This window comes from Panthera tigris, chromosome B3 (assembly GCF_018350195.1).
Source record: "Panthera tigris isolate Pti1 chromosome B3, P.tigris_Pti1_mat1.1, whole genome shotgun sequence".
Lineage (NCBI taxonomy): Eukaryota > Metazoa > Chordata > Mammalia > Carnivora > Felidae > Panthera > Panthera tigris.
The window spans coordinates 688,410-701,500 of record NC_056665.1 but is presented as its reverse complement, the minus strand read 5'-3'; the positions used below and the strand labels follow the sequence as shown (position 1 = coordinate 701,500).

The window sequence follows — 13,091 nt, the reverse complement described above, 5'->3', positions numbered from 1 at the left end:
TCTCTCTCAGGCTTTGCTCCCTGGCTTTTCATTTGGCGAAACCGAGGCCGCTACCGCCGATACGTCAAGCTGCCTGAAAATCCTTACAAACCGCGATGCCTTCTGGGCTGTCGGGCGTGGCCTCAGCCATCAGCCCCTTTGCTCGCAGCGTCCCCTCCCGGGACCTGGGCCCAGCCCCTGCCCCGGAGCCCTCCTGCGGCCGGGCTCCCCCAGCGCCGGTGCCCTGAGGGCCTGCGGCTTCTCGCGGGGCCAGCCAAGAAGAGGGGCACCTGCCAGCTTACTGGGGGGCCCTGCGGGCTTTCAAGCAGGTTGTGACACATCAGTGGACGAGAAACCCACGTGGTGAATCATGACAAGCGTTTTGTAACAGGAAGTTAGAAACCTCAACATCTAACACGGACCTTTAGCAAGAACCACAAACATTTCAACAAACCGTTTCACTTCTATACACTGTGGCACGGGCAGTTCACGTTCTGATATGAAACGGTCTTACGAGCTACAGTCCAAAAAGTCTGAGGGGCGCCTGGGGGGCTCAGTCGGTTAAGCGTCCGACTTTGGCTCAGGTCACGATCCGGCAGTCTGTGAGTTCGAGCCCTGTATCGGGCTCTGCGCTGACGCCGCGGAGCCTGCTTCGGACCCTCTCTCTCTTCCTCTGCCCCTCCCCCTGCTTGCATTCTTTCTCTCAGAAATAATTTAAAAACCAATCTGAAAACGTATGTGAGCCACAGACGCTTCTCTGCGGAAAAACTCAAGGCTTCCTCACGGGTAGACAAACCTGACACGGAACGCGGTCACGTGCAGGGAAAGGCGGCCCTGTACCACATGGGCGGCAGTGAACTGTACCCCACCTTGGCCGTGGGAGCCCCTGGCGAGTCCCCAGGGCAGCCGCCAAACGCGGTCGGGGGCACACGCGCAACACGGACACGATCCGCTGGGGCCTGGGGCCCGGGCCAGAAGCCCGGGGTTCCCCAAGCTCCGCTTCCTGTTCCACGCTCTAGCCTACCCCCTCCGCCCCCCACCCCCCCTCCCCAGGCCCCGGGTCTCCTCTCCGGTGCCAGCCCTCCCGTCTTCCCGACACTTGGGGCATGAAGCCCGTCCTGCTCCGCCACGGCCCCAGACCCGCTGCCTCTCACCTCCACTCCTCAGGACCCCTTTGCCCAGGACACCCTCTCCTTGGGGTCCCCCCGGCCCCGCTCACCCCCACCTTTCCCCTGCACTTGTCCCATCTGGGCTCCCCCCACGGCAGCCCTGAGCCTGTCACGCCAGTGGTCTCCCCTAGGTTTTTCACGTGAGATGTCCGTCCTCCGTCACCGTGGCCCCCGTGCCCCGGACGCTCAGTAAAGGCTCGCTGGACAAATAAAGATGCTGCTTTGCTGCTGGGACTGATGTTCATTGGGGAAAAAATAAACTGTCCTCTATCCTCCCCCCGCCCCTCCCCATCACTGGAGGCCACCTGGTGTCCCCAGCCTGTCCCCACCCTTTCCTCGGGAAGCAGGGACCAGCGCTCCCGCTCTCGCCACGCCCCCCGCCCCCAAGGACGCACCTGGCGTCGAGGACAGTGCGCGTGAAGTGACGGAGATACTTGAAAATGGACATGGAGTCCTGCAACCTCAGGATCTCCTCCTCCTTGTATTTAAAAAGAGCCAGGGCAAAGCGGAAAATGACCTGTGGGCGGGACAGAGACACCTGTGAGCAGAGGCACACCTGGGCCCGGCCGGGGCGGGCCTGTGACCCCGGCCTGTGACCCCGGCCCCACGGCGGCCCCTCACGCACCCGGGCAGCTGGCCACCACCGCGCTGCCCAGAAACCCGGCGAACAGACCCACCTTTGGTCCCTCATAGAGGAAGGAGTCCCAGATCTTAAAGAGGACGTCACTCACGACGCTGTCCACGAACACCACCAGAAACCAGTTGAACGTGATGAGGGTGTAGTCGACTTTGTGCTGTTCCAGGTGGCTGTGCAGACGGGGTAGCTTCTCGCTCAGGAGGTCTCTGAACACCCGCTGGTCCACCTGGGGAGGGGTCGGAGGCGGAGGAGTGGGTGCGCTCGGCCACGCCGCCTGAGCCGCGCACGGGGGACCTCACGCCCGCAGGCGCGCCCACCCCCGGGCCTGAAACCCACTCGTGTGCCCCAAACACCCAAGAGCGCAGGCCGCTATGATCCGCTACTGAGCCGGGAGAAGAGTCGGCCCGGCCGCTGCACGCGAGACCTAGGGTGTATGGGTCACAACCGAGTCCCAGGCCCAAGAGTTACTGTGACAGCAGCACAGCCGTCCCACCGATGTCACAGGGCGCGAAGCACTGCCTGCACCTGGCAGCGGCTGCCGCCCCAGGACACCTGCACAGACCGCTCCAGGGCACGCGAGGGCGCCACGTGATGCAGCCGGTGCGTGCTCCCCTAGAGGGGTCTCCCCGGAAGCCTCGCCCCTCTCGGTGGGCAGGGTCAGCACCACCCGCTAAAGACCGCGCCTGCGCATTTGAACGACGGCGCCGGGACAGCACGCGCCTGAGGCCGGGGCTCGGGCCAGTGCTGGCCACCTTCAGGGGCTGAAGGTGGGCAACGGAGGACAGCAGACTGTGGGACGTGACCCTGGGATGAGTGACCACCGGACAAGTGACCACATAACGAGTGACTGCGGGACGAGTGACCCCAGGACGAGTGTCCACGGGACGAGTGACCGCGGAATGAGTGACCATGGGATGAGTGCGGGACAAGCGCCCCCAGAACGAGTGTCTGTGGGACAAGTGCCCACGGGATGAGTGGCCCTGGGACGAGTGACCACGGGACAAGTGACCCCAGAATGAGTGACCGTGGGACGAGTGACCATGGAACGAGTGACCACGGAAAGAGTGACCATGGAACGAGTGACCACGGGATGAGAGCAGGACAAGTGCCCCCAGAACGAGTGTCTGCGGGACAAGTGCCCCCAGGACGAGTGACCACAGGACAAGTGACCATGGAATGAGTGACCGCGGGATAAGTGACCCCGGGATGAGTGACCACGGCACAAGTGACCCCAGAATGAGTGACTGCACAACGAGTGACCACAGAACGAGTGACCACGGAACGAGTGACCACGGGATGAATGCGGGACAAGTGACCGCGGAACGAGTGACCACGGGATGAGTGAAGGGCAAGTGCCCCCAGAACGAGGAACCGCGGGACGAGTGACGGGAACAGACTCCTTCTGCCAGGAGGGGTAGGGCTGGGCTGAAGAGGAGGGGCGAGAAGCCACCCCCACGGCGCGAGAAGCGCCCCGTATCCGTCAGGCGGCAGGCGGCACCTCGCGCTCGAGGCTGTCCAGGCGCAGAGGGCCGGGTGCGGAGCAGCTGGCAGCAAGCACCGCTCGACCTGTGTTCAGCCCCAGCCCCGCCGGCTCGGGAGGTGGCGGGGCGCGGGGGGGAAGGAACGCGCCGGGGGACACCGGGGGACACCGGGGGACACCAGGGGACGGGGTCCTCGGCGCCGGCCGGGTCCTGGTGCACAGCGGATGGAACGATGGAGAAGGCGCGAGCAGCCGGCAGGGATTTGGGAAGCAGGGCGCTGTGGGGGCAGAGGGGCACACGAGCTGTCCCCGCTTCAGGGCGGCCCACGCGGCGACCCCTGTAGGACACATACAGTCCACGCACGCACTGCCCCGAGGGGACGCAGCAGCCACCGAACGGGGCAACTCGCCGGAGCCGTGACGCGAAGCAGACAGGACACCTCACGCCCCCAACGCCCATACCTAAGGGGAGGTGGGGGAGGAGCAAAAAGGGAGCACATCAAAATGCCAACCGTGGTCTCCCTGGTAGAGTAACGCGGTTTTCATCCTGCTCTTACCGTCTTTCTGTGTCACCTGCTTGCTCCTCGGGAGCTTCTGCGACTTTCTCAGTTGGGGAGAGAGTCTCTTCAGTTTACGATTCCCTTTCCGGGACAACACGAGGCACAGTTCATCTCAAATCCACATACTTAAGATAGGTTTTTCCCTTCCGCCTGTTGTAACTGCGAGTTTTTTTTAATTCTGAACATCATGACAGACCCTTAAAGCATCGTCTGAATCTGACGTCAAGCACTCCACAGGAGGGGAGTCTGACGCTCATCTGACAGATGTGGAAACTGGGGCACGGGGCCGCGCCCCACAGGGGGGAGGGCCTGGCTCAAGGGAACCAAGACAAAGGCTCCTTCCTGACGCTGGAGTAAGTTTCGGAGTAAGACCTTCTCCTTCTGAAACACAGTCATCTGAGACTTTGAGTCTCTGAAGCTACCGGCTCCCGGGTGTCTGTGATACACGGGACATTACTTACTGGCCCCCTCACTCCCACAAAACAGTGACTGCTGCCTGTTAACTGGTCACTTCCCAGTTTATACACTGGCGAAACTAGCCTCTCGGTCGCTTAGCAGACTGAGGCGGTCACCGGAGGACCAGATGACTCTCCTGGGATCACTGGGCCCAGAGCCCAGGCCCTGCTCTCCTCCCCGGCCTTCCAGGAGGAGTGGACAGAGGTCCAGACCCCAGCCTGGGCCTTGGTGGTAGCTCCTCGGGCAAGGTGCTTAGCGTCTCTGAGCTCCGCTGGTCTCCCAGGGAGGAGGGGGGCCGTGATGCCCGCATCCGGATGGTTTTGTGCAGATGCGAGGGGGGCTCGCTAAGTGCCCCCGGCCGGAGAGCTCGCTCACACACCCTCCGCGCTCACCGTGCCGCGTGCCCGCGATATCGAAGTGAACGTCAGGGCCGCTGACCAGCTACAGGACCAGCAGGCACACGGGGAGGGTCCCGTCAGACAAGCGCTGTCCCCGAGGCCCCGGACCAGAGCAGCGGGCGGCCCCAGAGGGGCAGGACGCAGCACCGAGGAAGCGGTGCTCAGCGCCCAGAGCAGGTGCTCCCCAGGATGCAGGCAGGGCAACGGTGACCTAGGGAGTCACGTCTTCACCCGAGGTCAGGGCGTGACCGGCGAGCAGGTGTTCCGTCACAAGGGGGCACGGCTGACCCCAGGAGTGACAGTTATACAGGAAGGCAGGGCACCCTGACAAGGGTCAGGGGTCAAGGGGGAGCAGGGATGAGAGCCACCAGGCAGGCGGCAATGATCAGAAGCTAACCGCAGGGACGCAGGGGGCGAGAAATGAGGGGGAGTCCAGGCTGGTGGACTAGCGGGCGCAGAGGGCAGGCAGTGACAGAGGCCACGACGAGGACCCGGTCTGAAGGCAGACGTGCAGACCTAAAGCAAAACTCAGGCAGGGGCCAGCCAGGCGGACAGAGCCTACTCCCAGTATTTACAACCGAGACCCTGAGGGATTTTACCCAGGAAAGTCACACAGCGACAGAGAAGCTGAGAAGCCAGGCGGCTGCTGGTGGCCCAGAGGCAAGGGCAGGAAGTCACCCCCAGACTGGAACAGGGAGGCCCCTCCCGCACGGGGGCGGGGAGGGGGGACAGTAGACAGGAGTGGGCACCGCCGAGGAGTCAGACCCACTGACGGGCGGGGCCCGTGATGAGCGGGGAGAGGACTACCCTCAGTCCCCTCCTGCCACCCGCCTATCCCCCGCCGGTGCCTCTGCTGGCCTCCGCAGGGCCGTGAAGGTCAGGCCTACGAGCAGGATTGCTAGTTGGGGAGCAGGGACGGCGGCCCCAGCCCAGCCCAGGGCTGCTCTGGAGCCAGAACTGCCCCCGAGGAGACAAGCCTGGGCTCTTCCGCCCCTTCGTCCTCGGGCGCCGGGTGTTGTGGGCATGTCTCCCGCCAGGGGGGTGACTGCCAGCCCCGCTGCCTGCTCCCAGGAAGGAAGTGACCACGGCAGAGCCCCGATGCAGCCTGTCGGCACGAGACACAGGTCTGTCACAGGGGTCCCTGCTGGCCTGGCCGAGACTTCCTGAGAACCACACGGCCATCTGGGACCCGTCCCACTCGAGCCACCTTCCTGTCCCTGGTCTGGGGGCTCCCCCGCCTCCCTGCTCCCTCCCTGGTCCTTCACAGGTGCCCCCCCTCAGAAATCTCTGGCTTGCCTACTCCTGCCCCCGGACTCCCCAGGAAGGCTGCACCGGGGAGAGGGCATGGCTATGGCGGGGGGGGGGGGGGGGGGGGGGGGGGGACAGCTTGTGCTGGGGAGAGAGCAGGGCTATGGGGGGGGGGAAACCTGTGCCCAGGGAGGGAGACAGCAGGACTGCAGGGGATGGGGGGGGGGGGGGGTGGACAGCTGTGCCCGGTGGGACTTTCCCCGCCCGGTCACACTCAGCCAGGCCCGGGGTCTGCAGCACGCCCTCCTCGTACGTCTGTTTCAAGGCTCAGCACGCACGGGAGCCCCTCCCCCACCGAAGTTTAATTCACCACGTGTCGGCTGGACTCTCCAGGCCGCTGGCTGACACGCGGTGTTTCTAGCCGTACCTGGGACCCCAGCAGCGTCTTGGTGTAATAGTCTCGAGGCATGAAAACTTCCACTATGGTGACCAGACACCAGAACGCGTCTTCTTGCTCCAGGTACAGGAGGGCCACCGCCACCAACCTGTAAACAGACGGACGGCAAGGTGAGGGCCGGCACCCCGCACACCGGGGCCCGGGCTACACGGCTGGCCAGCCGCAACGCGCCGTCTGCTTACACAGCCGCGGCCATCTCCGGTCCCCCAACAAAGAACAAGCAACTTCCTGCACGAGCAACACATCTGTCCTTTTCTTTCTTTTTTAAGTCCTCTCTGCCCCCAATGTGGGGCTCAACCTCACGACCCCGAGATCAAGAGTCACGTGTTCCACCAACTCACCAACTCACGTGGCTCACCAACGTGAGCCAGCCGGGTGCCCCAAGTGAGGCACGTCCGACTCTGGATTTCAGCTCACGTCATGACTGCATGGTTCATGGGTTCGAGACCCGTGTTGGGCTCTGTGCTGACAGCACAGGGCCTGCTTGGGATTCATTCTCTCTCTCTCTCTCTCTGCCCCTTCCCCCTCAAAATAAACACTAAGATAAATGATGTTTGAGAAGCAAAGGTACTGCTCCCGCCAACCCTTTCATTTGGTTTTCGTTTAAGGATGCTGAAATTCTTTCCCAACGATCAACCAGCCTCATTAAAAAAAAATGCTTAGCTGATGCAGCTAACTCTTTTGTGCGCAGAGAGTCCAGAGGTGAGTGTACGATGGGTTACAGACAACCACTCCGACGGGCTTTCAGAAGGAGCCGCGGCCACGGTGTGCGTGCACGTGGGGGCAGGAGCCTGAACAATGGCTAGCTTGCTCGTAAAGGAAACCTGGGTTCAGCCGTTACACTGTCCCCAGTCACGGACCTGTCCGGTGATCCCAGGCTTGGCTCCCGGTAGGCATTCAGGCAGGATCCGGACACAGAGCAACGAGGAAAAAAGCCCTTCTCTCTGCATCTGAAATCCAAGCGCCTCTGCTCTGACGGCTTCTGTGCCTCGCTTACGGGAAACCCTAACCCTACTTCTCCGAGGCTGGTTGTGGTCTTTTTCTTCCTCACATAAAATTACGATGGATTCACCTCGAATTAAGACCTCGAAACGAGGGACGTGGGGTCGGCGGAAGGGGATGCCTCAGGCAGGCCTGAGCGCACGGGCCGCAGGAAGCTGGCCGCGGCAGGGACGGACAGGAGAGACAGCAGGCCCACAGCACCCAAAGGTGTGGGGCGCGGGGCCCGGGGTCTGCAGTCAGCACAGCCCGCAGGACGTCACCCTAACCAAGTTTCAAGAAGGCAGGCCTGGATCACTCACAAAAGGCCAACGTTCTTCTACCCAAGTTCTGGGTTCTCAGGAGGCACATGTAAAATATTTGGGGGAAAACCCCAATAAAACGGTTAAAGTTAAGAGGCCCTAAGGGTGATGGGGTGCAGACGATGGGGGCAATTTTCCGGAAGTTTTACTGTGGAAGAGGAGGTTCCACGGCAGCGCCAGACGAACGGGGCGCCAGCATCGCCCCCAAACAGGCGTGCCGGAGGGATCCGCCGGCCTTCAGAGGGTTGTGGCTTCCGGAAGCCGTTAGACTGGGTGTTCCACGTGAATCGTGGATTCAAAGAGAATTAAACCGTTCGTTACACGGCATCCCGTTTACAGCTCTTTTTCTTTTAACGGGGGCGCCAAGGGGCAGCCGAACCCATCACTTTCGGGGCACAGACGGCATGTCCGTCCTCCCCACCACAGAGGCAGGTGACTTCCTGGGAACTGCCTAGTGTGAACACGCCAGCTGAAACCTTCCTTCTGCAGCACGGCCACTCAGACACAAACACGCGGCCCTTACTGGAGGTCAGTATCTGGCACGGAGCGGGAGTCAGGGCCTGTGAGCGGCCAGAATTAACCGTCAGCATCCACAACTCAACGCGTGCGCTTGGCTTACGGCAAAACTCCTAACTCACGCGAGCACACACAGCTTCTTCACGCTTCAACGTATCTCCCGCTCCCGCTGCACGGACAGCGCATCACTGGACGAGCGCAGGGCCAGCGAGTGCAGAAAGCACGTCAGCCACAGACACCAGGCACCGAGCAGCCACGGCACGCAGCCCCCTGCGGCGCGGACCCCGGGGCCTCCGGTGGCCTCGTCCCGCCCTAGCCCGGCTCCGAATGAGGAGCGACGAGGTGGGCGGCCTCCCAGTGTCCTCCGCCTATGGGAGCAGGGATGTGCGTGAGACCCGCAGACGCTCGTCCACAGGTGCCAGGTTCCAGCCAGCCGCAGAACCATCTGGGGCAACTTCTCAACTCACGAAGACGCTGGATGAACGAGGAACGGCCACCAGCATCCGCTTCGTGCGTCATGAGCGTAAAATCGTATACAACTATAATTGAAAGTATAGTGAGATCAAACTTCTGGTCAAACCCTGAACCTCGTGAGGAACCAGAACGAGAAACGTAGTCGCTTCAGATAACGTGAATTTGGCAGCGGTATTGCTTTCGTATTTTACTTTTTTCAAGTTTGTTCATTTCAAGAGAGAGACGGAGAGAGATCCCGAGCGACGGAGGAGCAGAGAGAGATGGAGAGAGAATCCCGAATAGGTTCTGAGCGGTCAGCACAGAGCCCAACACGGGGCCTGAACTCACGAACAGGGAGATGGTGAGCTGAGCCGAAACCAAGAGTCGGCTGCTCAAGGGACCGAGCCGGCGGGCGCCCCGGGGGAAGCTGCGTCGCTCGACCTAGCTGACCGCAACGTCCCCGCAGGGGAGGGGCCCGTCCCGGCCGGTGGGGCTCGCAGGAGCGGCGTGGGGCCGACACCCACCTATTCAGACCCTGGCAGTAGCCGATGTCCGGGTTCCGCCAGGAGAAGGCCAGCAGGACGTTGCGAAGCTTCTGTATGCCCTCCGAGGTGGGGGAGGAGTAGTGCTTGTTGTTGGGCAGGGTCCGCAGCAGGTCGAGCTCGATCTGCTTGGAGGCCGGGTTCTGCTTCTCCAGCGCCTTCTGGAGCAGCGTCTGGAAGTACCCGGGCTCGGTGCTGCCCTTGAACTTCCGGGTGTGGAGGTCGACGCACCACTTCCACACCTTGGAACGGTGCTCGTGCGGGATGCCCGCCCGGATCAGGTTCTTCAGCTCCGGAGAGCACGCCATCTCCCGGTTCATCGTGCTCGCGAAGTAGTTTTCCCACTTGACGCCGGTGGACACTTCCTGGTTTTCTGTCAGGTGCAGCGTCTTCAGGTCCAGCGCGCGGACCTTGGCCACCAGCTTCTCCTCCTCGTCGTCCTCTGGGACGGTCCTGAACCCGTAGATGTCGTACTCACTGTTGAGAAAACAGGAGGAAGATAAAACGACGTGACTTCCACAAAAACGGCACGACAGCAGAGAGAGCCGGCCACGCGCGCGTGGCCCCGTGACCCGGGCCCCGGCGCTGGAGCGTCCAGGAGAGACCGGACTTCTCCGTAAACGGGGTCAGGACGACCGGCTGTCTGCGCAGGGGCAAGTTAGACCAGACCTCTTCTCGATACCAAGAGAGAAAGGGAATCCGAGCACAGCGGAAGACGCCGGCGTTACTGGGAGATTCGGCCGCGCTGACGCACGCGGGTGTGTACATCACACCTGGACGGACGGGAAACTTTTGTGTTGGAAAAGCGTCGTTTAAAAAAGCGGAAGGACGAGGGAGAAAACATCTGTGTGGATATCAGGGACGTGGAAGGCAGGACAGTGGCCCCAAGGACGTCAAACGCCAGGGCCTCACACCCGTGACGAGGTCACCTCACAAAAGGCATTCACGGCGGGGAGCTCACCCCGGGTGTTCCAGGGGCCAGCGTGTGCACAGGAGCCCTTCACGGTGGGGGTCAAAGGAGAGGGGCCGCGTGGCCCACTGTCGCCGGCTGCGGAAGGAAGCGGGGGCCGGAGCCCAGGGGCGCAGCGGCCTCCAGAAGCAGGGGCTGAACGCCACGCCCGGCGGCCCGGGGAAGGCGTTCTGCCGACCATCCTGTGACCATGTGCCTCGGGGAAGGAGTGCAGCCCAGGACACGTCGGCCGCCGGCAGAAGCCCAAGTGCGGCGTCGGAAGCCACGAAGCGTGCGGCGACCCGCCAGGCCGGCCACGGGAAAACCAGCACGCGGGCCTTCCGTGCCCTGCTGCTCCGGAAACCCGCCCCGGCGCGGCTGCAGCTGTATTCCCTGCAGGTCGGGGATCCCCCTTCCAGTCCACACCCGGCAGGACGGGAGCTCGCACACAGACAGGCAGACACACGAACCACGCGTTCGCCCGCCTCATCTGGTAAAGGGAGCACGGAAGGAACCACGAGGGGAAGGAATAAAGACACCGAGGTCCGGGCACCACACGTCCCCCCCTACCGGAAAGGTACACAAGGCAAGAACGAAATGCCCGGGAGCCACACGTATCCCCCCGTGCGATTTCAGGAAGTTAACACTGAAGGCAGGCAGTTGCGAAAACACAGAACACGGTGGGATTCGCATATTAAAAAGTGTCATCAGGGGCGCCTGGGTGGCTCGGTCGGTTGAGCATCTGACTCTGGATTTTGGCTCAGGTCGTGATCTCGCGGTTCGCGGGTTCGAGCCCCGCGTCGTGCTCTGCGCTGACAGCGTGGAGCCTGCTTGGGATCCCCTCTCTCCCCCTCCCTCTCTGCCCCTCCCTGGCGCATGTGCACACCCAGACACACTTCCTCTCTCCAAGTAAATACACTTACGAAAGAGGGCCATCAGTTAGAAGTTAGAAACGCATCCTAGAGTGTTTTAAGGTGAAAAGACAAAACGTGTGGCATTTGCCTTAAAGTAACTGCAGGAAAAAACCTTGGGGGAGGGGAAGACGAAACCAGACTGGCCAAACACTGGTAACTGCTGACGGTACACGTGGGGTGTTGCTGGCCGTCACTTTGTAGGCTTGAAATTTTCATCAAGTAAAAACGAGTCCGTGCGTACAGTCAGCGTTCTAGTTATAGGCGGTTTGAACACGTACGATGTACACAGCGAGGGCCCAAGGGCACACGAGGGAGGAAGGACGGGGTCTCCAGAGCCGCCAGCCGGGGTGCCGTCCGCGGGCCCTGTCCTTGCCCCCAGGCACCGTGACCTTGGCCAGCACGTCTCCCCCACAGCCTCAGCCTCCTGTGCGGCACGAGGGTACACGCACCCGCCTCGCCGAGAGCCCGCACGGCTCCTGGCACACAGGCCTCGGCAGTGCGGGTGCCGCGCGCTTGAGCCCAGACGCGGGGAGGCCGTGCTGACCGGGCTTCGCCGGGGCGGGAGGCGCGAGGTCCCTGCAGCAGGGCCGTCCCGGGGCGGCCAGCGGGGGAGACAGGAGGAGACGGGACTGAATCTGCGGTTTCTCCGCGTCCAACATCTCAACGGATCTCATTTTTCAGAAAGTACTACTTAAGGACCCCAGGGGGAGAGCCGGCACGGGCTTCCAGACTCCGCCATTTTCTAACATGTGCGACACCGTGCGTGTCCGAGCGCGTCCACGGCACGCGTCGGAGCCTCAGGGGGTGCCGGGCCGCCGAGCCAGGCCACCCAAGCGTTTTCCCCACTCGGGGGGCCCCTGTGCTCTCAGACGCAGTGACGGCTGTCACGTTCACGCTGCCTTTCCCGCCACAATGCCATCGGGTGCAGCTGTGTCTCGGGACGGGGCGCCTACTCCCCGGGACACGGCCTCGTGTCCCGTCCCCCGCGCACGGCCGCTGTGGCTGCAGCGGGGGGCCTCAGGAGGGGGTCCCACCACCCGCCAGCACCTTTACCTGACGAGACGAGGCTTCGCGAATGCCTGCTCCGGCTGCTCCGGGCCCTCCACCTGCAGAGCGTCCTCCAGCAGCTGGGCTATGACCTCGCGGGAGGGCCCCTGCTCCTCCGAGCACACGGGCGTCTTCATTTCTTGCAGCAGAATCAGGTATTTGCTCTCTATCTGGCAGAGCTTGGCTTCCAGGCTGGAATACTACAGACAGCGCGGGGGTTACCTCCGTCCCGACCGACGCGGGATACACAACCCTCAGGTACGTCAGGCGGCCAACGAATGACGAGCCCCCAGCTACCAGGAGGAGAGGCGGGGGACCGTGTGGAGGACAAGAGATTGATTTATGTCACCGGCCACCCGTCACGTCCCCTCCCTTCCGGGGCTCCGGCACCAAGGACCCGATGCCAGCACCCACATGGGTCCTGGACGGCCGAAGGGAGCAGCAGGAACCAGGGCACGAGCCGGTTCCTGAGGTCATGTCGTGTCCCTGGCATGTGGGCCATGAGCAGGCGCCCGTGTGGCACCCACACTTTCTCAGGACCCTGTGCCTGGGACCAGCTCCCGTCCGCCGCCGCCTCAGACAAGACAGACACCAAGGAGAACACGCAAGCACAGGTCGGGGGACGCGGTGACGGCGGTCACGTTCACGCTGCCTTTCCCGCCACAATGCCATCAGACTCTCGCACCGCCACCATTGGGCTGGCAGCGAGGTGTTCTTCCCCTTCCCCGTTTACAGGTGGGAAATCGATCCCCACAACAGCTAAAATCACAATCCAAGGAGCCTTCCTCTGGGGGCCTCAGAATAGGATTTAAGCTTTTCTGTGAATCCCGTCATACGTGCAGATGGGACACACCGGGGCGCCTCAGATGAGACCAAGCGCCCGGCACTCTGCGCTCCCAACGTTTCAGACACGATTCGGGGTCGTGACCGCACTCCCACCGGCAGCAGGACAGGGTTGCGGGCACCCGCTTCCGGAAGGCTCTGA

General features: G+C 62.7%; 1 protein-coding gene across 6 annotated transcripts in view; it reads right to left on the bottom strand.

The window, feature by feature from the left end:
* TBC1D2B (TBC1 domain family member 2B) overlaps positions 1–13,091 on the bottom strand; it is a 65,490-nt gene that overhangs the window by 4,225 nt on the left and 48,174 nt on the right. For all 6 annotated transcript variants that reach the window (XM_042987850.1, XM_042987854.1, XM_042987852.1 and 3 more), the window contains 5 exons: positions 12,113–12,306; positions 9,179–9,673; positions 6,355–6,472; positions 1,826–2,011; positions 1,544–1,665 (listed from right to left, as the gene is read on the bottom strand). In XM_042987850.1, coding sequence (XP_042843784.1) covers positions 1,544–1,665; positions 1,826–2,011; positions 6,355–6,472; positions 9,179–9,673; positions 12,113–12,306 — 1,115 coding nt within the window. The remainder of the gene's footprint in view (positions 1–1,543; positions 1,666–1,825; positions 2,012–6,354; positions 6,473–9,178; positions 9,674–12,112; positions 12,307–13,091) is intronic.